The sequence below is a fragment of the Emydura macquarii genome, unplaced genomic scaffold (assembly GCF_026122565.2).
Source record: "Emydura macquarii macquarii isolate MOO-44397 ecotype Brisbane River unplaced genomic scaffold, CSIRO-AGI_Emac_v2 contig_1253, whole genome shotgun sequence".
Classification (NCBI taxonomy): domain Eukaryota; kingdom Metazoa; phylum Chordata; order Testudines; family Chelidae; genus Emydura; species Emydura macquarii.
Window position 1 is genome coordinate 25279891 of NW_027131390.1, and position 25871 is coordinate 25305761.

Below are 25871 nucleotides of genomic sequence, written 5' to 3' on the forward strand. Positions count from 1 at the left end.
TTACTGAAAGCATCAGGTTTCATCATCAGTTGCAGGTTCTCCCTATCTAGAGATAGTACTGTTATTAACTCACTGCAGAAAACCTATAGTAAATCATGCCTATTGTCTCGGGGGGGGGGGGGGGGTCAGTATTTTAAATGACATTACTCCTGTATTTAAGTACAGTAAAGTGATCCTTTCTCACAGTACTGAGTTGAAATGACTGTCAGATTTAGGGTTGGAAGGAAGTTAATACATTAACACCGTATTTATGATAGATCTGTCCCTCAGAAAAAGTTCTGACAGCAGTCTCTAACACCTGGGAACAGGAATTTATTTTAAGAAAGAAGCTAAACAGAGGGTGCAAACTCTACCCGGATTTTCCTCTTTAACACAGACTGCTTTTATTTAAAAAGACCAGATTACGCAATCCTTACTCCCATTATATAATAAGTAGTCCCATTAATTTCAGTGGGACTACTCGCAGAGTAAGGTACTACTCAGCATAAGGGTGTAAGAATCTAGCCCTCAAGCTGGTGTGAACTAAGGTTTCAGTGAGGCCGGTTTGTAAATATTCAGACTAGAAATTACAAAATTCTAGCTGTATGCCACAGTGCTATGTACCATACTGAACTTATTTGAATGTGTCAGGGTGAACATATTTGTTCAAACGAGCTGAGATATTTAGGATGAATGAACACTGAGAAAGGATAAGTTAGCAGACAGTGGCTAAAGCTATCAGATACACAGTTTAGATTCTAAAATATTCTTTGTCAGCACCTGGAGTCTGCTGGCAGAATGACACAATTTGCTACATTGGGCTAATTAGTCAATGAATTTCACTGAGAAAATTTGTGGGGTCCAGATTCCAACACTAAAACAGTATCAGAGGGGGGTGGTATGAAAACTGACCGTGGTTGACAGCACTGTTGCAATGAAATGGAGTATACTTTTTAGAAAATCCATGTGGCTGATTCCTGAATCTTCATGAACAGAGCCTTTACTATTCAGGTTTTATAAAATGCAGTTAAATAAGAACATCACTATGACTGTAAAAGTCTAAATATTGGTGTAACATGATCTAATTTCATCACAATAGTGAGAATACCAGAAGAGCTGCCTTTTTCAGCAATCAAGAGTTTCCAGTAACAGCCTAAATGGTTTACAACATTTATGTCTGCTTCTGTACATTAGTAATTTATTGATGTTAATTAAAATTATTCATTTAGTCTTCCAAGTGTTTTTCAGACATTTTTATGAGATAATGGGAGACTCAACAATTTGCTCTCATATACCAATAAGTACCTTAGTTTAATCTCTCTTAATTCAAAATTTTTTCAGGGATCCAAGAACAACTCAGCCCACTTGCTCATAACAAGCCCATCTGGATTCCCAATTTTCAGTCCACCTACCTGAGTAAGAAGGGGCAAGGGAAAAGACAATGGTTACAATAAACAGGACTAGAGAGTCTTACATGACAAGCAATGTTGAAATGTTACCTGGCTGTATAACTGCACATTTATTTTCCATTCTTGGATCCCTGCTCAGAATAGATTTTTCTACAAAGCAAGAGTTATTTTGGAAAATTATAAATAACCCTAATCAAAGCTGTGATGCTAAAAACTAAAATCTTTTCCCGTGTAGCTTTCTCACTTGCCAAAAACAAATTTCCATATTTCTTGTCACTGCAAGTTGCGGCCATATCACATCACATTCATCCTTCAGCAAGGTCTGCCTAGTTTACCCAGGCTTTTATTGACTAAAGGATATCAGGTAACAAAATGCAGTTATCTTGAAATGCACACTTGTTAGGCAGTCTAAACATTGTATCCATTTTTTCCCCTCTAAAGATCACAAACTGTCCGAGGCATTTTTCTCTGATAAAGATGACAAGCTGAATGAGGTATCATCAGGCTCTGGAGATGCATGATTGAAATCCATCTCTTCTAATTCAGGAGGTAAATCCGACAGCAGTGCCTACGTTTAAAAAACAAAATACTTCTTTAAAATTAGTATTTGGACACATTTTTCAAGTTTCATGTTAACTCTCCAAGTACTTTGCATTTTAAAGGATCACTATTTTCAATTCAATTCAAATTCTCAATACTAAAGGAGAAACAGAATGCTGTCCCGATAACAAGCTTACTACTTGTGAGCAAAGAGGCAAACTGTGGTATCTCAGCTATAATAGCAAATTACCATATTTCAAAATAGAAACCTGTATCCTGAGATGCGTACATAGGAGGCTATTCAAAAGTGAACCTCTGACCATCAGTAGTTGAAGAGTGAAAGCAATAATTTAATCTTTTCTTCTTGAGACATAAGAAAAATACCTTAATATACTGGCAAGGGACTCCTATCTACTCCTGCAATATCTGTTCATCACAGTGATATCTTTTCTACTGTAGTTCCTTCCATAAATAATTACACTTTCCTAGTTTGTATGGCATATATTTATTTTAGATTTTCTTTGTACCTTAGAGAGAATACATTCAAAGACATACTGAAGAAGCTTTGCTGCTACATTTTTTTTTTTAAATGAATGAGGACATTTTTAGGATGATTATATGTTACGATATACATGCAGACTTCCTAATTTTTTTAGTTACAAGAAATACTACAAACCATATACTTTGCCCACAAAGAAAATGAAACTACATATGTTGAAGGATTCCCAGAATGTTTTCATGAAGTTAGATTTGTTATATGGTTTGTATGCTGTAACAAATGAATAGTTTGAGTCTACACTATAGATATCTAGCTATGTCAGAAGCTGAAACTGTAATTTTTTCAGAAATAGTGACTGTTGGCTTATGTAAGATAAATGTGTGAACTTACTGTTTAAAATTTTGAGTACTTGTTTTTATTGTCAATATTTACATTAAGTAGCACCAAAAGGCCCCAACTGGGATTGGAGCTCCACTGTACTGGGTTCTATACAAACACAGAAGAGACAATCCCTACCTTGGAGGGCTTAGTCTAAAGATTTGCACAGATAGGTATTTTCTTGGGGCTTGGATAGCTCCAGATGTAGGTCATGGGCTATGAAGCCTTAGCAGATTACTAAATCCATCCTTGAATGGTAATGATTAATTGTCATCACCATTTAACAGCGGCTTGCAGTTTTTACATGAAGCAATTGGTAGCCCCATTCTCATCCATACTGAATGGGTATCCTCAAGATAACTGATACATGCCATCTTTGTTGGCAGTCTCTGTAGAAAAGCCAATATTAAATGGGCATGTAGAGATGGTCCTTCCTGAACAAGTTAGAGACACATTTGCAGAGCAGTGTAAAGCAAACTTGCCCTGCTGCTGCCTGTGCTATACCTGTTTTGTGAGTAAACTCGTATCAGTTACCAGAGCTGTCCATCTGGCACATTTCACAAATGTGAAATCAAGTGGAAAATTAAAATAAAAAGATAATACTTTAGGATTCAAATTTTACTTTAGCAATCGTTTTTTTTGCAAAGTATATTCTGCTTATAAGGTCACTCCTAAGATTCCTTACTCCTAATCAGCTTCTAGATTATTGTGGATGCAGATTTAAATTAACTAATGCAAGTAGTATTTCAGTATTAAGATTACATGATTTCCATATCACTTTACATCTCTAGTAGAATTTTCAAAAGTTCTGAAGTAATGTAGGCTCCCAAGTCCCATTCTCAAAAGAGGATGACACTTGAAAGTCAATTGGACTTAAGCTTCTAAATCACTTCAGAGCTTATGAAATTTTACCCCACATCTTTAATTTCCAGAGGGCAGGTGGTTTGATTCCTTTTTTTGGATTGTAAATTTAACACAAAAGAAACTATAAGTAAGGGTAACAGGGTTAAAAATGATTACATAATTCTCTTTTAATATACAGCCAGATTTTTGCATCCTTTTGAAAAGAACTGTACTGAATTGCACTGACTTCAAAAGCAGACTGATGTCCAATGTTATTTCTAGTATTACAATACTTTAAAAACTCACTTGAAAATTATTTTAATGGATAATTACCTGAAGATTTAAATTTTTAAGTAGGACGATGAATTCCTATATTATAATGAATATATATAAAAAATGAATACATAAGACCATTTCCTTGGAACTGATCCTATATTATGTGAGTAAGGGATAGGGGACTGTGCCAGATGTACAACGTCATTAGTAGTTTGCTGTAATTGATGTTTGATTCATAGTTTCTGACATCTCCAGGACTCCAAATTAAGCTCTCTTATACACTGTCAGCTGTGCCCATTCCTGAAATTAAATATTGTAAGAAACAAGGAGCACTATTCACTTTAAAAGAAGTCTTGATTAGAATGTATAAATTTAGTTTAAAATGCTGCACTGCTTTTTAATATAAAAAATGATACAACAAGAAAGAGAAATTGGAGACTCGATATTTTTTGTTCATTTACTGCACATGAAAGATCCCCACAACTTGCAGTTCATGAATGGAAAGCTGAACAAGCATACACATACACACCCCTGAATCAGTAAACGGGTGTTTAATTGCAATCCATACAGTGCCAACCACCCCAGGGCCCCAATCTGAGTTGGGGCCTGTAAGTACTACCATACTATAAATAAGTATGAAAATGACAAAAGACAAAGAAAAAAATGTCTGACATAGTTACTGCCTACTTCTTGGACTTACCTGCTGCTGTTCTTTATCATCTGATTTGATGGCAAGTATCAAGTTCCTAGTGAATGTCTGTAGTTCAAAATATTTTTGTTTGTGATTCTCCAATTCATTTTCAATGAACCTAACTTCTTCATTCTAAGGGGAAAAAAGAGATATAATTCTGCAAATAATAATTAGCATTGGATAAAATTATTAGATTAAATGTATATATATTCAAATAAAAAGGACTAACAATAAATATGTTAATATTATGATAAAAAAATTGGGTAAAGCTAAATAATTCTAGAGACTAAAGATTCCCTGTGAAAGTATCATCATGGAAAAATTCCTCAGGGTTAGCACTGTCTGACCTTATTATTACTTTGGTCTGATAATTAGGCATTGAAACAGAACAAAGCATGTTTTGTGAGGATTTAGAAATAAACATAATTGGAGCATTCTAACTGGCTGTAAGTGATGTCATACTAGGCCTAAAATTCCAGTAAATGCATATATTAAACCGTTTCTTCTGATCCTATATAAATTCCATTTATTTATTTGGCATATGCAAGCCGATCAAGCCAAGCCACAGCATCCTTACCAACCACGTCCAAGGCACAAAGACCTCTAGGAAGTTGAGTCATTTTGCATATAAACTCCATGCAATCACACTACAGACAAGCATTTCAGGGGAACTATTGTACACTTCTAGAGCACTTTTAATAAGCACTGCCTTTTAGGAAAATCTCAGCTATCACCTTAAAGGAAGTTTCTACCTCTCTCCCTAGCAAAGGTGGTCTTGAAAATACAAACCAATTGTGAGAAACAGACAGCAGCTAGGCTCCACTACTGCAGCAGGAAGCTAGACATGGAAAGAGGTGAGGGAAAAATTCCTATAATTCCCTATTTCCACTGCGCTGAGAATCACACCTTTTATATAAAGAGTCAGCTAAGTTTGTACCCCAGAGGATCATCTCAATAACCTTCCCCAAAATCCTCAGGCAGGCCATGTAAATAGTGGTGGCATTCAAGATAATCTGTTTTGTTTGGAGAATGAGAAGGAAATTGATTCGAAGGCCCACCCAAAATACAATAACTTGTCTATCTGTTAAATTTCAGAGATTGGGTCTGAGCCAGGCGCTGCTTACTCAGGCAGCTACTGAGCCACAAGTTGAATCCACTTGCTGCTCCCAGCACCAGTCCATCAGCTGCTCCAGTAGAGTGCAATGAGAAGGAACAGAAGAGTTGGGATTCAAGCTGGTGCTATATAGAGTGGAGATCCTGAAGCCTGCCTCTCTTCCACCATTTGCCTGCCCATAGTTTGCAGATAGTATTGTTGCAGCTGTGTTGATCACAGGATGTTAGAGAGACAAAGTTAAGTGAGGTAATTCTTTTTAGTGGTCCAATCACAGACATTACCTAATCCACCTTATCTCTCACCGTTTGCAGAGGCAGTATTAGAGGCGATCCTATAAACTGTTTTCCCCTACCAACCCTGATTCCTACCCAAGAAATCCCTTTTCTTTACCTGCTCCTGCACCAGTTAGGAGACTCCAAATCCACCTAACTCAAGAGCCAAAGAGTACTCATCCCTATCCAACAACTTAGCCCATCATTGGAGGGGATCTGTTCATAATTGCCAAACTACTCCACAGCCAAACTATTGCCACCAATGCCAATACAGGAATAAATCTTTGACATTTAACTCTCCGTTCCATGATATTCCCTGGATAATTCATATCCAGGAAAACAATGGCTGGAAATTTTCAGCATCTGAAATAGTCTATGTGAAATGAGAGAAAGGTTACCTCCTGTAACTGATGGCTCTTTAAGAGGTGTGGTCCCTATTTGGATTCCATACATGAGTGCACATGCATGTCATGCGCCGGAGCTGGAACTGTTTAGAGTAGTCTCCGTTGACCCACATGTGAGTCGTGCGTCGGCTACATGGTGTGTCCACTGTCTTATGAGACTGTGAGAGTTAGCGCCCCCTCAGTTCCCTCTGACCACATACTCTGTAGCAAAGAGGATGGGAGGTGGAACTGGAATCCAGATAGGGACCACACCTCTCAAAGAACCATCAGTTACAGTAAGTAACCTCTTTCTTCTGAGTGCTGGTCCCTATGTGGATTCCACACGTGGGTAGCGTAGAGAGCAGCATTCCGTTTGGAGGTGGGAGCGAGGGCTCACAGTAGAAGTAAGTTTGTAGGACTACATGGCCCACTGCCGCATCCATTGCTGCTGAATGGACTACTGCTTAATGAGCAATGAACATGTGAATGAAGAACCATGTTGTTGCTTTACAGATGTCCTGCCGGGGGATGTCTGCAAGGAGGGTCGACATGCTGGCTTGCGCTCTTATGGAGTGGGCAGTGATGCCAGGTGATGGAGAGACTTGGGAAAGGGAGCAACACTCTGATGCAGCGGGAGATCCATGTAGAGAGGTGTTGGGAAGAGAGGGCACAGCCTTGGCAGTGTTCTGCTATAGCGAGAAAGAGTCTGGGTGAGGCTCAAAAAGCACGAGTGTGTTGGAGATAAAAGGCCAGTACACGATGGAAGTCGAGGGGATGTAGTGTGCACTCCCTGGTGGAGGTGTGTGGTTTACGGTAAAAGGTTGGGAGATGGATGACTTGATTGATGTGGAACGGTGAGGCCACTATGGGGAGAAACTTGGGATGGAGTCATAGGGAGAACACAGTAAAGGATGGATTCAATGCCAATTCACTGACTCATTGGGCAGAGATGATGACCACTAAAAAAATCACCTTCATGGATCAGTGGGTAAGGGAGCAAATGGCCACGGGATCAAAGGATTGTCTAGTGAGGGTTGAAAGGGTGAGGTTAAGGTCCCAAGGGGGAATAGGTTTCCTGACCAAAGGGAAGGTGTTGAGGAGACCATGGAGGAACTGAACAGTGGTTGGATGGCTGAAGGCAGGAGGAAGGTGCTGAGCGCTGTCAGGTGAACTCAAATGGAGGAATGGGCAAGGCCTAAAAGACGAAGGTTAAACAGATAGTCAAGGATGGTCAGTAGGGACAGGGTGTCTATGAAGTGATAGTGATTGGATGCCCACTCCATGAAGTGTCACCATTTGGCTTGGTAGCATGCCCTGGTGGCCAAGCTTCAGCTATGTGTGAGGATGTCTCTCAAGCGTGGAGCATGCATTGTCTATCTGTGAGTCCCATCCAAATACCAGGCCATGAGATGAAGAGGGTCCAGGCTGAGATGGCGGATCTGGCCCTGTTGTCATGAGAGGACACTTGGGAGACGGGGGAGATGGATTGGAGGGCAGGTTGAAAGGCGAAGAAGATTGATGAACCAATATTGGTGCGGCCAGAAGGGAGCTATGAAGATGACTGCTCAGTTGTTTTTTTTTACTTTGCAGAGTACTTGTGGGAGGAGCGGTATGGGTGGGAAGGCATAGTGTAGTTCCAATGTCCAGGTGAGGAGACGGGCATCTCCTCCCCCTTGAGAGCCTTGCCTGATGGCACTTCTGGAGCAGAAGAAGGGAAGTTTGTGATTGGTAGCTGTCACAAACATGTCCCAGTGCAGTGTGTCCCATTTATGGAAGATGGAACAAAATGTGGGCTTGTGAACCTCCCACTCACGGTTGTGATGAAAGGAGTGGCTGAATTTGTCCATGAGGTTATTGTCTGTACCCAGTAGATGGGTTACATGAAGTGTGACGTTGTGCAATACGCACCAGTTCCACAGCTGGATTGCCTCCTGCTAGAGGGTTGGAGGTCTGGCTCTGCTTTGTTTGTTTATGTATACAATCACTGTCATGTTGCCTGAGAGAAGTTGCAAATATCTGGAGTGGATAAGAGGAAGAAGATTATGACAGGCTTACTGGATTGCTCATTACTCTAGGATGTTGATTTGCATCCTGGCTTCTCTGGAGGACCAGAGGCCTTGGACTGTGTGGCCCTGTATGTAGGCACCCCAGCCCACGAATGAGGAGTCCGTTGTGAGGGTGGTGTGAGGTGCCTGCCATGACCATAACAGGTCGCACCACCATGAAAAAGAAGTTACCACTGAGGGTGGGAGGAGGACCCATTTGTTGAGTTGGTCCTTCTGTGGGTCATACACCAAGTGAAGCCACTGTCGAAGGCATCTCATGTGAAGGCGGGCATATGGGGTGATGGAGGTGCATGTTGTCATGTGTCCCAGAAGTGAAAGGCAGTGACTGAGGTGTGTGCAAGGACAACACTGTAGCCTTGTAATGAGGGAGATGAGAGCAGCGAAGCGGTCACTTTGAGGGAAGGCCTGTCTCGCAACAGAGTTTAAGCATGCTCCTATAAAGATGAGTTCTCTGGTAGGTATGAGGGTAGGTTTTTCCTCATTGATACTGATGCCCAGACTGATGAGAAGGTCCTGTAGTGTTCAGATAGTAATGAGGAGGTGTTCGCGGGATGATGTCAGTAGAAGCCAATCATCCAGGTATGGAAACAAGGAGTGGCCCAGGCGTTGCATATAGGCTGCAACTACTGCAAAAACCTTTGTGAACATACGGGAGCGGTGGTGATCCCAAAAGGAAAGACACGGAATTGATAAATGGAGCGTCCCACTGTGAAGTGATGGAATTTGTGGTGGGTGAGATGGATGTCCACATGGAAGTATGCATCCTTCATATTGAGAACTGCAAATCAGGCCCCAAGGGGAAGGGAAGGGATGATTTGGGGAAGAGTGACCATTTGGAAACAGAATTTGCAGATAAACTGGTTCACCGCCCATAGATCCAGAATGGGGCGAAGGCCCCCCTCCTTTTTCTCGTATAAGGAAATAGGAGAAGGAGAAGCCATGGCCATGATAGTGGCATGGGATCTGTTCTATGGCACCTTTTTGGAAGAGGGTGCATGCCTCCTTCTGGAGAAGGTCTTGTTATCTTGTTGTGGAAAATATGGGTCATTGGGAACGTTGGTGACAGCGAGGCTGGTATGGTTGGTAGGTGGGCTGGGTGGGGTATTGGGGTCGGAAGGAAGCCTGTTTTTGATGGATGTAGAAGTGGGAGTATACAGGCCCAAGGACTGAAGCAGGGCCCGAAAGTCTTTTAGTGAGTGCACACTCTCGTCGGTCTTGTCACTGAAAAGTTTTTGATTGTCGAAAGGGAAGTCCTTGAGTGTGGTTTAGACCTCCTTAGGGAACCATGATGTCTGGAGCCAAGAGTCCTTGCAAAGAACAACCCCAGATGCCAGGGAGCATGATGCTGTATCTACAGCGGTTTGGCAGGAAACTTTGGCCACCAATTTACCCTCCTCAGTGAGCAAGTAAAGCAAAGTGAATTCTGCTTGTTTAGCCTCTGGAAGTGAGGCTTGGAACTCCGCTAGTTTAGAGTACAACCTGAAGTTGTACTTTGCCAATATGGCTTGGTAGCTGGTGATGCGAATTCGTAGGCCCGCGAAGAATAGACTTTTTGGCCAATTAAGACAAGCTTCTTGGCAGCTCGATCTGGAGAAGTGGTCCTAAAATGTTATTGCCTGGCGTGTTGCATTACTGCTTGTATTACAAGAGAATTGGGTGAAGGGTGTGTAAAAAGGAAGTCAGTGCCCTTGGCCAGAACAAAATAGCACCTCTCTGCTCATTTATGTGTGGAGGTGCATGACGTTAGGGTGTGCCAGACCGCCTGGGCTGGTTCGAGAAGTGCATTGTGGATAGGGAGCACTGTGTGTGAGGGGCCCGCTGGCTGCACGATGTCCAGGAATTTGTCCTGAGGGTCTTGTACATCCTCGGCTGGAAGGTTGAGGAACCCTGCCATGCGATGCAGGAGATCTTGGTATTGGCCCTGGTCATTGGATGGGGAAAGGGAAGGAGGGATGAGTGATAACAATGCTCCCGTCAGAATCAGTGGTTCCATGGGCCTGTCTGCATCCCATGGCTCTTCATGGACCAATGGAGAGTATGTGTACTCGGATGAAAGGCGGTGAAATGGAGGCTGCTCTATGGCCATGATAGGGGTCCTAAAAGTGCCAGTAGGGCCAGGCATATGGGTCTGATTGTGCTGATGGTCTGTGAGGGTACTGGAACCACTGGTGCACAGGCGGTGTGTACACTGATGAGTATCTAAAACGTTGTGGCTGTGGATTATGGGAGCGCACCAGTTCCAAGGACCATTTTGAGTCTGATGGCTGGTCTGGGATGGGTAGCGAGGGTGGGACCTGTGATAATGTTCCAGGTTTTAGGCTCAGCGGTTTATCAGTAGTGGCTTGTCCTCTAGTGATGGAGGCTGCAGGATCTTAGGTGATTCGTGCTGCATCAGAGAGCCCACCAGGGGCAGAAACAGTTCTGCTGATGATGTGCAGGGAGACAGCAGCCAGATGTGCCTGATACCATACATTATACCGGGCATGAGAGGTCAGACGGACCCGACGGAGTGGGTGTTCCGGTGGTGCCCCGGTGACTGAGGTAGAAGATGGTTCTGGTCTATCCTGATGATGCTTAGACTTACGCGCCGCTTTGGATTTCTTCAATGTGGCGCTGCCTGGTCTGTGTGCAACGTCTTGTTGGGCCTTTCAGGGTTTGACTCAAGGAGGTAGCCCTATGCTTGGAGACAGTCCCTCTCAGGGATCCATGGCTGTGCTGCTTATGAGCACAATAGGTTTTTACCAGCACCACCCTGGCTGGTGATGGTGGTACTCGGCACTCTGGTGGATTCGTCAGTGCCACTTCTGAGTGCGCACATGGACACACTGCCTCCTCCATGAGGTAATTTCTCTGGCCTCTCAGGGTTAGCAATGGGAAGGACTGGCAAATGGAGTCGTGGGTGACAATGTGGCTCTCACAGAGGCAATAAAGGCAGCATCGGTGTTTGTTGCTCACTGAGAAGGATCTTGAGCATGACACGGAGTTCTTAAACTTGGTTTGTCGGGACACAGTCCCCTCGCATCGGGTAGGACGTCCTGGACGTGTAGAAAAACAGTGAGGCTAACTATACTAAGAACACTAACTGTAACTACAATAAGAGAAACTTTACAAAAGAATAAAACTTTATTTTTTTTTTTTGCTATGAAAAATGAAGAGGAAATGTGCTCCGACTCTGGCCATGTGGCGGTAAGAGGGAACTGAGGGGGCATCGATCCACATGATCTCATAAGACCTCGGACACACCACATGGCCGACACATGATGCACACGTGAGTTGACAGAGATTACTCTAAACAGTTCCGGTTCCAGCACATGGCACATAAATGCACCCACGTATGGAATCCAGATAGGGACCAGCACTTGAAGAAGAACTGTCAGTTTCTTATTCCCAGTTTCCACTGTCCACATCATCTCAGATACCACAGTAACAGACACAATGTAAGCACCTAAATAAACAAAAGAAAAACCACCACATCAGACATCCTCATTGACAGGCTGAGTAAAACAGCAATGGACTAGTCTGTCTCTCTCAAGACGGTCTCTTCATGTCAGATTTGTGTCACACTGAACATGAACTATCAAGATAGTGCACACATGGTGGATAAATAGAGGGCTTCAACTAGACATTTTCCAGCTATCCTATAAACAATGAACAACATGTATTACTGGATTTACAAAGCACAAATTTAAAATCTAGATGGCAAATCTATTAAATCAAAAGTTCAGGTTTAACTTCAGGTTCAGCAAGTACTTCAGCTAATTCCCACATACCCTTACTAGATTTACTACACTGTATATATTCTAAGTTAATTTCTTGCACATAAAAATACAATTTTCCCTAGGTACTTCCTTTTGCAAAATTCAGATTATGTGAAGATTAATATGTAGTTAACTATGTGTGTTCTGATTAGATTTTAAAGATTAAGAAAATGGTGTGTCTTCAAAAGGTGTCCAAGTGAAGGCGCTGAACACAAGTTTTCCACAAGATGCTAATAGATACCATTGTCTACAAACTACGTCACAGCCAGTGCAAGATTTCTCCTATAGTCCCCAGCCTTCCCTATCACATGAGCCTCCTTTCCGTTTTGGAAGACTCGTTTCAGGAATGAGAGGGTAATTTGGTCTCCATGTCAATTTAGCATTTTCTTTCTGATTTGACTTCCAAGAGACTGTCAACTTTTGGTGGTAGTTTTTGGGATATAGATTCATGTCTGCTAGAAACTGAACTGAGAACATCACATTATTTCACAATCATGTTTTTCTCTGCCTACTTTCCTTCATTGCCCAGCTAAGAATTTCTGATTGCAAAAAATAATAATAATCCAAGCACACTCAAAATGTGCTTTCACTTTTATGCTGTTCGTTAAGATCCTTGGAGAAATATGCATAAAACTGCACAATAATACCGCATTTAGAAATAAAGAACTAATAATTAACATCAGGGAGATTGAATGCTGGTGCCATATTGTTACAAAATCATTCTTTCAACAAACACTGGAGTTAATATGACACTAAATAATCATAGCAAAACATCATTTTTTCACTTAAAGATTCATTACACGTTCTTCTCTTTGAAAAAAAATGTAAGCCGTCCTAAATATAAGGAATGTATGTAAAAAGCATGCACTAAATATTTCAACAGCCAGGCATGGCTGTGTTTTTCTTATTGTATGGATAAAATGTAAATCAGAACTAAAGTGGCTCTTTTTGATCTAATACTTCTTGAGGGCATATCCTACTTGTTTGGCTCAAACTATAGATTAATTTGAAAAATCATCTTCTTTAAATGTATATATGTGCAGATTTAAGATGTGGAATTGTAATTTGTTGCAGAGACTAGAATCTGTATCTGTTTTGTACATTCCTCCTGTGCGTAACTTACAATTAAAAAATTACAGAGTACAATTATTCTGACAGCAAGAAATTAAGGAAATTGTGTTAGCACAATTTTATTTTTCCTTTATATATTCAATATAAAAAATCAAAATTTCAAAATCATTTCAGTTCAGGTCCTCATGATCATTTGGGCCTGCAATGATGCATATAAATCAATTCCCACAGAATCTTTCAGGTTTTGGTGGTAACAAATGATTGCATGTGCAAATTTAGAAGTCTTGTTAAAAGGCACCTGAAAACTTTGCCGAAAGAGTGTACAAAAAAGTTTTGCAGAACAGGAATTAATTTATTTTATTGTATTATTTTAAAAACCTGTCAGACATGTTTTTAATACTATGTTCTGGACATGAAAGTTTTATGTACAGATTTGCTGTCATTTCACATTAATTATATTTGTATTTTAACTAACCTTAAGTGATAATCAATTTCCAGACTATGACTAACAATTAGGGGTGAATTTTCGGCAGACCCAATCTTGGTTGGTTTATCTTATTGTACACAAAACACGTTTTCCATGAACTATACACTTACCCACTATGCAAGCCCTAATACAATCAACAAATATTATGAGTTGACTTTTAGAAGCTTTCCGAAGAATTGGTCCTAACAATACATTTAATATAGTAGCTTTAAGAAAATATTCTTTTTTGGTAGGAAAATTAGCTTACTGGGATTTATTACTGATAAAACTTACAAGTCAGCTATTTACTCAGAGCTTTGATCTAATAACAGCTAGTATGCATATTTATGCAGAGAACATATGACCATGAAGACTAATAGTTTATGTCAAGATGTAATAAAAACAAACAAGGTTCTTCTGGGCATGCTGTCACAACAAGCCATTCAGTTCAGTGACAAGTGACATTAAGAAAAGGTCATTCGCCATCTATAGTCATCCTGCATTGCCCTTACCCTGAACACACTCCCCAGGGGATTCATTTTTGTGCCCCAAAGGGTATAGTCTATTTTATTTTTTTAAATAATTTATTCTTTTAGAAACAGGTTATATTCTAATATAATCTGCATATTTTACAAAGTTTTACAAAACTTATTTTACAAAGCATATTTTAAGTTACAGATTTGTCAGTTTTATACAGAAAACACTCAAATTATAAAACAAAACCATAGCAAACTTTTATATGAGCATTAACAAACGTATAACCTTTACAATTTTGGCAGAAGATCCTGAATGTCAGGATATCCAGCATATTTTTTCATGTTACTGTTTCAAAGACAACTCTATATCTAGTCATTTTATAACCAGAATGGGCACCAACAGTGTTATATTGTGGGCTACATTATTAAAGCCATTGCTTTCTCAGATCTCCCTGCTCTATTGGAGGACTCCAGCAGTTACGTTGCCTCCCAATGTGGGCAGTCTGAGGCTATATGTTTTAAAATAAAACCCAAAAGAACAGACCCATGGCGCAAAGAATGTTTGTATATGATGAAAACACAGACTTCACTTAAAAATAAATGAAAAAGACAGTATGTTTTAAACACTAAATAAATTGCCCAAGTGTGTGACACACCCCAGTAGAAGCTGTGAGCTGCTAGAATCATAGTAATTAAGATGCTCTACAGAACTGATGCTGCTGCTTCTTTCTGTCTTCCTTTCATTTTGCAGAAACATGGATTCAATGCCTAACAACCCACATATAGATGATGGAGCTGCTACCACAGCCTGAATGCTGAAACAGTGGCCTTCTTGTAGTTGGAGTGAATTCCACCCTCCCACCATACCCTCGTCCTGTAGTTCCCCCAAAAAACCTGTTTGAGCTTTCTGTATAAAGGGAATGTGTCTCTTAGCATTACAATATCTCAAATCACTTACCTTATAATCCAAGAGAGAGCTCATCTGATCCACTTCAGAATTACTAATCATATCACTTTCTTCATCATCTATAATTTCTATTTTCTGAAATAAAAGCAAACAGTATTTCATTCAGAAATCTAACCTTCTAAATTTCTTGCTCTGTAATAGATGTCTCTACATTACTTTATTATTGGATCTAAGAAACAATAATTGTACCTCTCAAATTATAATGGAAGGAAGAGTCCTACATAAATTTCTTTTGCCTGCTTACAAGTTATTTAGAATTTCTGAGTACCCATTAAATGGCGATCGTGCACCCTGTTCACATACAAAGCTCTGGGGAGGACGCTACCTGAGGCAGTGTACACTCAAAGTTAGGACAGTGTTGCCATTGTGACTCACTTTGTTTACTGTGAAGGAGCTAGCTGCTGCCATATTTTTGTTGATTAAACTGCATACTGCATCTCCTCATAGCCTGCACAGATGGCCTTGGGGGAAAATTTATTTCTTCTACAGACTCTTTGTAAGAGATGTCATATAGCCATGTGGAATGTTTATTCCTCTAGAATCAGAAGGCAAGACAGACACCATGATGAATGACTGCAAACCAGGGAATTACCTACTGGCAAGCCTTGACTGGATTAATTCTTGCCCTTCTATAGTAAAATCTCTCTTTTTAAAAATGGTTCCTCCTTCTCTAATCTATTTTAGGGCCTTGGCAACAATATTGTGATAGTTCCAGGAATCAACCCAGTGTTCTTTGAGTCAAATGCTCTAACAGGGATGGGACTCAAGTTTCCTTTGTCTCTTCTCCCTCTTGCAGTACCAGTGAAAACATTGAAATCGGTGGTAGGAAATTAGGGAGTTCAATTATAAACTGTGAAAGGAAAATAAATTTGTCTCCACCTGCTGAAACTCTGGGTCTAGACTCATGGAGACTAAGAGAAGGGTCATCATCCAAGAGGAAGAACATCCTTCTTACTGTAAATATTCTATGACAAAAATGCTTTGTTAAGGTGAAGACAAGATGTGAGTACATGTAAGTGATTAATGGGTAGAGTCCAACCTGTGGTCAAAGGGAGATGTATAGGAGAAAGGATCCCTTCCTGGACACCATATGATGTTTCCAGGAACAGCATAAAGGGGAAATAAGGACAGTAAGGAGATTTCGGGAGATAAGAAATCAGGGGGATTCCTCTTATACTTCCTGCAGAGGTCTGCATTAGGAGAAGAAGGGGTTACTCACTTTGTGCAGTAACTGATGTTCTTCGAGATGTGTCCCCCTGTGGGTACTCCACCTTCAGGTGTTGTCGCATCCCACACCCTTGATCAGAGATCTTCTCAGCAGTATTCACTTGGACTTCGCGCGTGCAGCTGTCGACTCATGGCGCCGTTGGTGCGTCTTCTAGCGCACGCGTGACGCAAGTCCCTCAGTTCCTTCTCTATCATAAAGTCCACTGTTAGAACTCCAAAGTAGAGGGGAGGAGGGAGGCTAGTGCAGCACCCACAGGAACACACATCTCAAAGAACATTAGTTAGTGCACAAGGTGAGTAACCTCTTCTTTGAGTGATGTCCCTGTGGGTGTTCCACTTTAGGTTAATATAGAGCAGTACCCTGTATTGGAGGAAGGATTTCAGTGTTAATTATTTTGCACAGATGACAAAACAGTTAAGCCTAAGGAGGCATTGTTGGCAGATGCCTGGACGATAGCATAATGTTTTATAAAAATATGGGGTGATGCCCATGTTGCAGCTTTGCAGATGTCAGTTAGAGGGGCTACAGACGTGGCTATTGCTCTTATAGAATGAGTTCTGGTCCCTGATAGAACTTGTAAACCTTTTTGTTCATAACATACTTGAATACATGTTGAAATCCATTAGGATATCCTTTGACTGGAGATGACTTTGCCTTTTGATCACTCTGCTAGAGATATGAAAAGTTTGTTTGATTTTCTAAATGTCTTTGTTCTCTCCAGGTAAAAGGCTATGGCCCTTCTGACATCCAGAGTATGGAGTGCTACTTCCTGCGGATAGTTGTGCGGTTTCGGATAAAAGGTAGGTAAATGGATAGCTTGGTTCTAATGGAAGTCTGACAATATCTTTGGTAAAAATTTTGTATGTGGCTTAAGCATGATTTTATCTTTGTGAAAAATCGTGTAGGGTGGATAAGCCATCAACATGCTAATCTCACCTACTCGTCTGGCTGATGTAATAGCAACTAAAAATGAAAGCTACACAGACATGTGAAGGAATGAACATGTTGCTAGAGGCTCGAATGGTGCTCTCATAATGGATCTGAGAACTAGGCTTAGATGCTGATGCTGTGGGGGCACGAACGACTGGAAATATTCTCTGTAGACCCGCTAAGAATCTTTTCACCATCAGGTGAGAGAATATGGTCATGTGGTTTACTTTGTCATGGATCACTGGATCAGTGATCACTGATAGATGAACTCAAAGAATTAATTGATAAACCTGATTTCTTTAGTTATAATATGTATTCAAGAGTTATCGGGATAGAAAATGTTGCCTCAATTAGTCTTCCTTTGCACCATGATTGGTGCCATTTCTGCAGGTAAGTCCTTCTTGTTGACAATTTTCTGCTGTTTATTAATATCTGTCTAACCTGTTCTGAGCACTCTAACTCTTTGTGAAAAAGCCATTTATTAGCCACGCTGTGAGATGAAGCCTTTGTATTTCTGGGTGGTAAATCCGACCCGGGTCCTGGTAAAGGAGATTGTCTCTCAGAGAAAGCGTAATTGGTTTGTGTACTGACACGTTCAGGAGATCTGAGAACCATGTTTGTCTCGGCTAAACTGGTTTTATCACTATGGCGGTTGCTCTGTTGGTCTTGATTTTGTGTAGGACCTTGTATATTATTGGTATGGGTGGAAATGCATATAGTAGTCCTTTGCCCCCTTTGATTAGGAAAGCATCACCCATCGATCCTGATCCTATTCCTGCTCTCGAGCAGAAAAGGTGACACTTGCGGTTCTGATTTGTGGCAAATAGATCTATCAATGGATGCCCCCATAGATGAAAAATTTCTCTGAGGACTTCATTGTTCAACTGCCACTCATGGTTGCACGCACACGGTCTGCTTAGATTGTCTGCAATGGTGTTTTGCTTGCCAGGCAGGTATACAGCTGATGTGTTAATGTTGTGTTTTATACACCAGTTCCATAGTTTCATTGACTCGCTGCACAGGGAGTGAGATCTGGCTCCTCCCTGGTGGTTCATGTAAAACATACATGCTACATTGTCTGTCATTTTTATTGACTTGTTCATTATGTGCAATAGAAAGTGCCAGCAGGCACTGCACACCACTCAAAGTTCTAATACATTTATGTGAAGGTAAGTTTCTAGTTCTGAACAACTGCCCTCAATTGTGTGCTCCTCATCCTAAGAGTGACGCATCTGTTGTAATCATGATTGAGGGTGGAATCTGGGAAAACTGGATTTCCATCATCATGTTTTTTCCTGAGTCCACCATATCAGGGAAGCTTTTACTTGGTATTGACAATGATCTGCCCAGACTGTGTTTGTTTGGTTTGTATACTGAGGCAAGCCATCCCTGGAGGCATCACATGTGTAGTTGTGCATGTTGCACCACAAAAGTTGTAGCTGCCATGTGACACAGGAGCTGTAGTGACATGAGCTGTCACAGTACGAGTATTCCTTACTAAGGCTTTCAGATGCGTTATAGCTCTGAATCTTGGCATAGGTAATGATGCCCTGGCTATTGTTGAGTCCAAGTCCGCTCCTATGAATTCCAGACACTGAGTTAGATTCAAAGTGGACTTTTCAATGTTTATTCTTAGTCCAAGCTTCTGAAATATTGTTGTGGTAGTCCAAGCTTCTGAAATATTGTTGTGGTTTGATCTGTAGTGTGTTTGGCTAGGCTTTGGGTAGGTGCCTTTATGAGGCAATCATCCAAATATGGGAAGATGGAGACTCCCTGCCTCCTTGAATGTGCCACCACAACAGCAAGCACTTTGGAAAAACACCCTTGGTGCTGTAGACAGACCAAATGGTAAAACTCTGTATTGATAGTGGTTTCCTGAGACCATGAACCTTAGGAAGAGCCTGTGCACCGAATGGATAGTAATATGAAAATACACATCCTGGAGGTCAAGGGCTGAGAACCAGTCCCCTCTTTGGAATGCCGGCATTATCGTTGTTAGGGTGACCATTTTAAATTTTTGCCGTCTCACAAATTTGTTCAATGTCCTAAAGTTTAATATGGGTCTCCATCATCCACTCTTTTTCTGTACCACAAAATAATGGGAACTGAATCTCCTCCCCACGTGCTGAGGCAGTACATGTTCTATTGCCCCTATTTGAAGAAGATGGTCTATTTCTTGTAGCAACACTTACACGAGATGGGACAGGGAAGGGCAGTAGGTGGGGGGGATGGATAGGAATGTGATGGTATATCCAAATTCGATTATTTCCAAAAGCCATTTATCTGTTCTGGATTACCAGATGGGGAGAACGTTCTTAGGCAAAATTCAAAGTTTTCCCTTAAAGAGGCTGGCACTGCATCGTGTTTGGGGCTTTTCAGATTCTTGACCAAGCCCTCAAAACTGTTGTTTGGACTGCGTAGATTGAGAAGTGGTGGATGATTGTTGAGGATGTCTTCAGTGTTGTGATCTTTGTTTTCCCCTTTGGGATTCATACTGCCTATACTGTGGTTGAAAGGGATATCTATGAGGGTAAGGCTGAAACCTGTGCTGTTTCCTTCTCGTTCCAGGTGTATAAATGCCTAGTGTCTTGAGGGTTGCCCAGGAGTCTTTCATAGAGCACAGGTCTTCGTTGGTCTTTTCGGCGAACAGCTGTGTTTTATCGAAGGGGAGGTCCTCTATTTTAGTTTGCAGTTCCCTAGGAAGACCTGCACTGTGAAGCCAGGAAGCTCTATGCATGACAACGGCCACTGTCCTAGCTGTGGTATCAGCCACATCTAGGGCCGCCTGCAGAGATGTTTGAGCTGCAAGTTGCCCCTCGTTAATGAGTTTCTTGTATTGTTCTCTGGTGGATTCTGGGATGTCATTGATTAATTGGGTAGCTTTTCATAGATATTGTGATCATAATTAGACAATAATGCCACGTAATTAGAGACTCTCATTAATATAGTAGAGGACGAATATAATTTCCTGCCAAATAAATCAAGTCGTTTCCAGTCCTTAGCATGTGACGTTCATTTATAATTAGTCTGCTTCCCTCTCTGGTTGGTCACATCTACAACTAGTGAATTTTGGGGGTGGATGGATAAATTGGAATTCCCATTCCCTTGGCTGGAATATAATATTTTCTATCGTTCCTCTTTTTGGTTGGAGGGATGGTTGCTGGTGTCATCTATATAGTATTAGCCGGCTCCATCAAAGCCTCATCCATCGGGAGGGCAATTTTTGAGGTTACTGTGTGTAAGATCTTTAGCAGCTTATGGTGTGACTGTCACTTCCTCCAAAGGGATCTCTAAATCCTGAGCGATCCTCTTGAAGAGGTCTTAAATTGTTTGGGATTGTCTACAACAGCCGGTGCAGGTGGAATAATTGCTTCATCAGGTGAAGAGGATGACTCATTTGCAGGAGGGGATGTCCCCTGATGCGTGAAGGAGGTCTCCGCCTCAGTTCCTTTCCCCTCCTCAGCTACTGAACCTGAGGTTGATGGCCTCACAGATTTCATTGTGCTCACATAGGAGCTGGTAGGTCTTTTGTATGGTCTAGAGTGGGAAAAACATGCATCCCAGTTGTGCCACTGCATGTGGTATGGCATCGAAGGAACAAATCATGGTGGGCCATAATAAGGATATGGCTCGTGTCCTCTATAATGGGCATAATGACTGGGCTCTAATGAAGGTCTGGTGGGAGAGGAGTGCTCAAATGAGAATTGAGTTATCTCTGCGTCGCTATCATCAGCGCTGAAGGAATGTATCGGCAAGAATGCCTCGTCATGTGCAAAGTGTATGGGAGAGCCAGTGGTGCCGTCAGGTCTTGGTGACGAGGTGTGAACCAGTTGAATATTGTGCTGTTTGCACCTTCTTTTGCCCGACAGTGCTGAGATCAATGCCGAGGTCTCAATCAGCTCTGCTAAAGTAGTGGGTGCCGAGACTGGTACAGTGTTGGAAGCTGGTGATGTGATCGGTGCGTCACTAGGGGTCAGTGACAGTGTCGGTGCCGTGATTGGCATATTCTCTACGGTTGGTACCGTGGTCAATCTTGGTGCTGGCATAGGTGCCATAATTTCTCTTGGCACCATACTCTTCTTAGGTGCCATTGGGCATGATGGTGCCGTAGTGACTGTTGACAGTTGGTCAGCCTGTTTCTGCACCATATTTTTATGCGGTGCCATGCCAGAGGAGGACAGCTTTTTAAAGTCACTCAACTCTTGACCAGGATGTTTAGTCCTTGGAAGGCACTGGTCGTATTGTACCTGAGGATCCCTTAGCCTCTTTGGTACTTTTGTTTAGGGGACTGCCTCCTAGGAGAATGCTTTTTCTTTGTCACAGGACTAGAGATAGGAGATGAAGCCCTCTTTCTCGGTGAGCGTTCTGTGTCAAGCTTGTCTGGTCCCGGGTCAGACGAGGGCCTGAGGGATTTTTCCATCAAGATTAACTTCAATCTCTGTCCCTTCTGGCCCTTGCTTTGAGGTTTTTGCAATGTGTGCACTTTTGAGGTATATGGGTTTCATCCAAGCACCACACACAGAGTGAGTGTCCATCCGACACTAGCATCGCCTCCCTACAGGAGGTACATCTCTTAAAACCTGGGGAACCTGGCATCTCTTATTCCTACAATCTCTGCTACTTGGAGAAAAGAAAAAGAAAATACATTTGCATTTTTTTTTAAAAACAGATAGGTAACGAACAGACTAAAACAGACTTAACTATGATTGAACTAAGCTAATAACGACCTCTACATTTTCTGAAGATGAGGAAAGTTCGACTGCTGACAAGCTCTCAGTCTCGGACCGTGGATGGTTGAGAAGGAACTGAGGGGCTTGGGTTGCACATGTGCTAGAAGATGCACCAACTGCGCTGCAAGTTGACAACTGCGTGCACGTGGCCCAAGTGAATACTGCTGAGAAGATCTCTGATCAAGAGCGCAGGACGTGATGATACCTAAAGTAGAGCATCCACAGGGACATCACTCAAAGAAGAACTCCTGTCTTGATCATAGCAGCCCCTTCCAGTCTCTCATCTCCCATAAGCATTTGGGGACTTGCTGTGGCCCCCTATCATCTACTTTAGGTACTGGTATGTTCTTCAGGGACCAACCAACTCCTCCCACAACCAATTTTAGGAGGGAGGTTCAGTTCCAACAAGCTAAATTTGTATTGCCTTCCAGCCAATGAACCTACATAGGATCTTCAGCCTTCTGAGAAGCCTTTACTAGCTCTTCGGGGGCTGGCTGACTTAATTTTTCCCCCCCCAAATGGATCCTGATAACTCTATCTGAGCTCTAAACCTCCAATCCTGAAGCCAATATTCTTTGTTTGTGGAAATCAAATTAGGGGAGGGGCAGGAAGGCTAAAATCCAGTTTATGACAGAAATTCAATTGCAACTTAGCTATGGAGATCTCACACATCACTGATTCTAAGGTATTTACATTTAACCATTAAAGTTAACATATTTTCCCTAAATTCTATAAGCGACTGCCCTTTTTATCTCAGTGTTTATTTTTGTAACCTTGAAAATGATTTCGCTTTAAAACTCTGTTTTATTAAACAGCAATAAAATTGCTTAAATTTATTATACCTTAACCCACAGAGATTAAATACTGCTTGAACTAGTAGAATAAAATCCTAACACCATTACTTTCCTTACTGACCCCACCCCCCAAAATGGAGAAATACATAGATTAAGTAATTTCAGCTGTTCGCAGTTTCTCTCTTTGATTCATTGGCAAGAATGCCAGCATCCTGTCACAAACTGATTTATATTCATTCCATCTGCTGGAAATCTAATTTAAATATGAATAAAAATAAAAATCACCTCATGGGCACTGTAAAAACCCATAAACATGACATGCTTTTTCCTGTACTTTCAATATCATACTTCCCACCTCAGAGTTTTTCCTCAAAAATATAACAAATTAGAAAATACCACATAGACTAAATAGTATCAAAATAAACATTTTTCAACATGAAATATATTAATACTGTACTGTGATTGAAAGAATTTTTGTTTAACACAGGATTAACACTGGTTTTTGACATTCTTAATTAGATCTATGTTTTAAAAGTGTAAAAATTCCATTTTTTCCACTGAATTAGATTAGAAAATAAGATAAAAATCTTACTACTTGACAGAATTAAAAATAAATCTATAGTAAAAGTATACGGACCAAATTCATCAATTGCAGAAGCTGTGCTACCTCAGTGTAGTCAATCGAGTTGTACCTAATTATTCAATCGTGAATTTGCCTTTATACTGTCATGCAGTACACTGGGCTTTCCAAAAATGAAAATTATTAAACAAATTATAGTGAGACTAGGACCAAAGTCGCTGGGGCCTCTGGTCTGGCCTGAGGTCCCTGGGACCTCTGGTCACAGAACATCTCAGGCTAGCTGTAACCCAAATAAGACATCAGTACTGGGAGAAGCCCAATATGGCACCTCTGCAACCACACAGAAGTTCCTTGCAGGATCAGGGCCTAACAATTTCAACCTGAATTTAATTGTTTCTGGCCTTTCCAGTACACCAGAACTAAGTGGAGCAAAACACTCTTTCAGTACTTCCACATGTCCCTATACACAGAGCACAGCTCTATTGAAGTGACAACATTCCAGTGCTGAGTAGAGTGGAAGAATTACTCAGGGCTTTGGAGATGAGAGGCTAGAATGTAGTAATGCTATTACACTAAGCATCCTCCGAAAGCACAAGATTTCTACTCAATTATATAGAAAATATTTTAAGTTTTTGATTGAATATGCACAATGCTATCAATAACTGCCTATTTTTAGTGTTCAAATTATAAAAAGAGGTTCTTTTTACAGGACATGAAACTGAAATCTTCACTAACTTAAAAGCACTGCCTCTGTAAGACAGTGTCTACACAGTAATAATTCAGAAGGTGAAATGGAGGAGGATATGGAAAGTGTACATACCACATTATCTGCAGATAATGTATTTTGGTCCCCTTCTTTGTGACCAATTTCTTCATTTTGAATAACTTCACTGGTTTCTTCTGCAAAAATAAATGAGCTATTATATCTTTCTCAAAGTTTTAGCTTTAATACCCTTATGCCCTTTTCATGGAATTCATTTAAGATATATTTATGTGGTGATGTCTTATGACTTTTAAGCCAAAGTTTATTTGTAATTAAAAAGATTGCATGCCATTAATAGTTGACACAAACATATCAAATCACACTTAGACTTATTACTGTCAGTTACTCTCCTACAACATACACCAACATTTCACTGCTTATCGCTTCAAGACTGGGTTTTTAAAGGAGCTGAAGGGAGTTTGGCACCCAATACCCACTGAATTACAACAGCAGTTGGGTGTGAAACTCCATAAGACTTTGAAAATCCCAACCAAAAAAGTTAGGGATATATGTATTCTTCCTTTGACCTAGCTACCACATCTCGGGAAGGTGGATAACCTATGCCAATGGCAGAACCTGTGTGCCGCTGTAGTTGTTTAAATGTAGACATACCCGAAATCACTCTGCAGTTTGATTCTGTTGTTCTACACTTTTGATTTCTTTCCAATTTTAATGTTATCTACAAATCTAATCCTGGTTGAATTTACATCAAAGAAAAAAAGTGGTGCTTCTTTGTTTTGTTTAGTTGGGGCTTGTCTACACTTAGAACACTGCAGCAACACTTTAGTGAAGACGCTACCTTTGCTGATAGGGTTCTCCCGTCAGCATAGGTAATCCACTTCCCTGAGAGGTGGTAGCTAGGTCAATAGGAGAATTCTCCTGTTGACCTAATGCTGCCTACACTAGGAGTCAGACAGAGATGGTGGGCGCTCAGGAAACTGGGGCTGTTGAAAAATCCCGTGAAATGCAGTCTGAAACCATGGAATGACAGGACAGAAATCACTGCATCATGGGATGTTAATCCTGCACCCATGATGCACTGCGATCCTCCTCACCTTCCCATAACTCCTAGAGGCACAAGATGACAAGATGCACAGTGGGATAGCTGCCCACAATGCACTGCTCTTACTGTCGATGCTAGAGCATCAACTGTGGACATGCTTTGGAGACACGAGTGCTGTGTGGACAGGCACAAGCGTTGTAATTATAGTACTTTTTGATCATCGCTGTAACTTGCATCGACAAAACTTTCTAGTGTAGACAAGACCTTAGTGTAGACCAGGCCTTGGTCACAAGTTCTCTGGAAATCCAAAGAGAACCCTGGCCAAGGCTACAACTAACAGGAAAGCCCACTGAATGAAGACTGACAGTTGCTTCAGCAACGTGATTAAAGAATCTCTTCGACTACCTGGTAGTTTTCAATAATGCAGTGATTCACAGACTCCAGACTGAGAAACCACTGCAACAGGGAGTGATCTGAGGTTTCATGCTCTAGTGCAATGACTGTATTCCTAAATGTGTGTTAATGCTAGGAAATAATCATACAGAAAAAGGGAAAGAGTCTCACTCACTAAACTACATAAGCAGAGCTAGAGACTCAAATACAGGAAATGTCATCTACCAAAGAAGGAACAACTTCTAGCTTTGTAATTATACCA

The 25871-nt window shown here is 41.2% G+C and overlaps 1 protein-coding gene across 4 annotated transcripts in view; it reads right to left on the reverse strand.

Moving 5' to 3' along the window:
- Positions 1-963: 963 nt before the first annotated feature.
- Positions 964-25871, reverse strand: part of HDX (highly divergent homeobox) — a 75152-nt gene continuing 50244 nt past the window's right edge. For all 4 annotated transcript variants that reach the window (XM_067548370.1, XM_067548372.1, XM_067548369.1 and 1 more), the window contains 4 exons: positions 24271-24350; positions 15180-15263; positions 4625-4747; positions 964-1956 (listed from right to left, as the gene is read on the reverse strand). In XM_067548370.1, coding sequence (XP_067404471.1) covers positions 1831-1956; positions 4625-4747; positions 15180-15263; positions 24271-24350 — 413 coding nt within the window. In that variant the 3' untranslated portion in view covers positions 964-1830. The remainder of the gene's footprint in view (positions 1957-4624; positions 4748-15179; positions 15264-24270; positions 24351-25871) is intronic.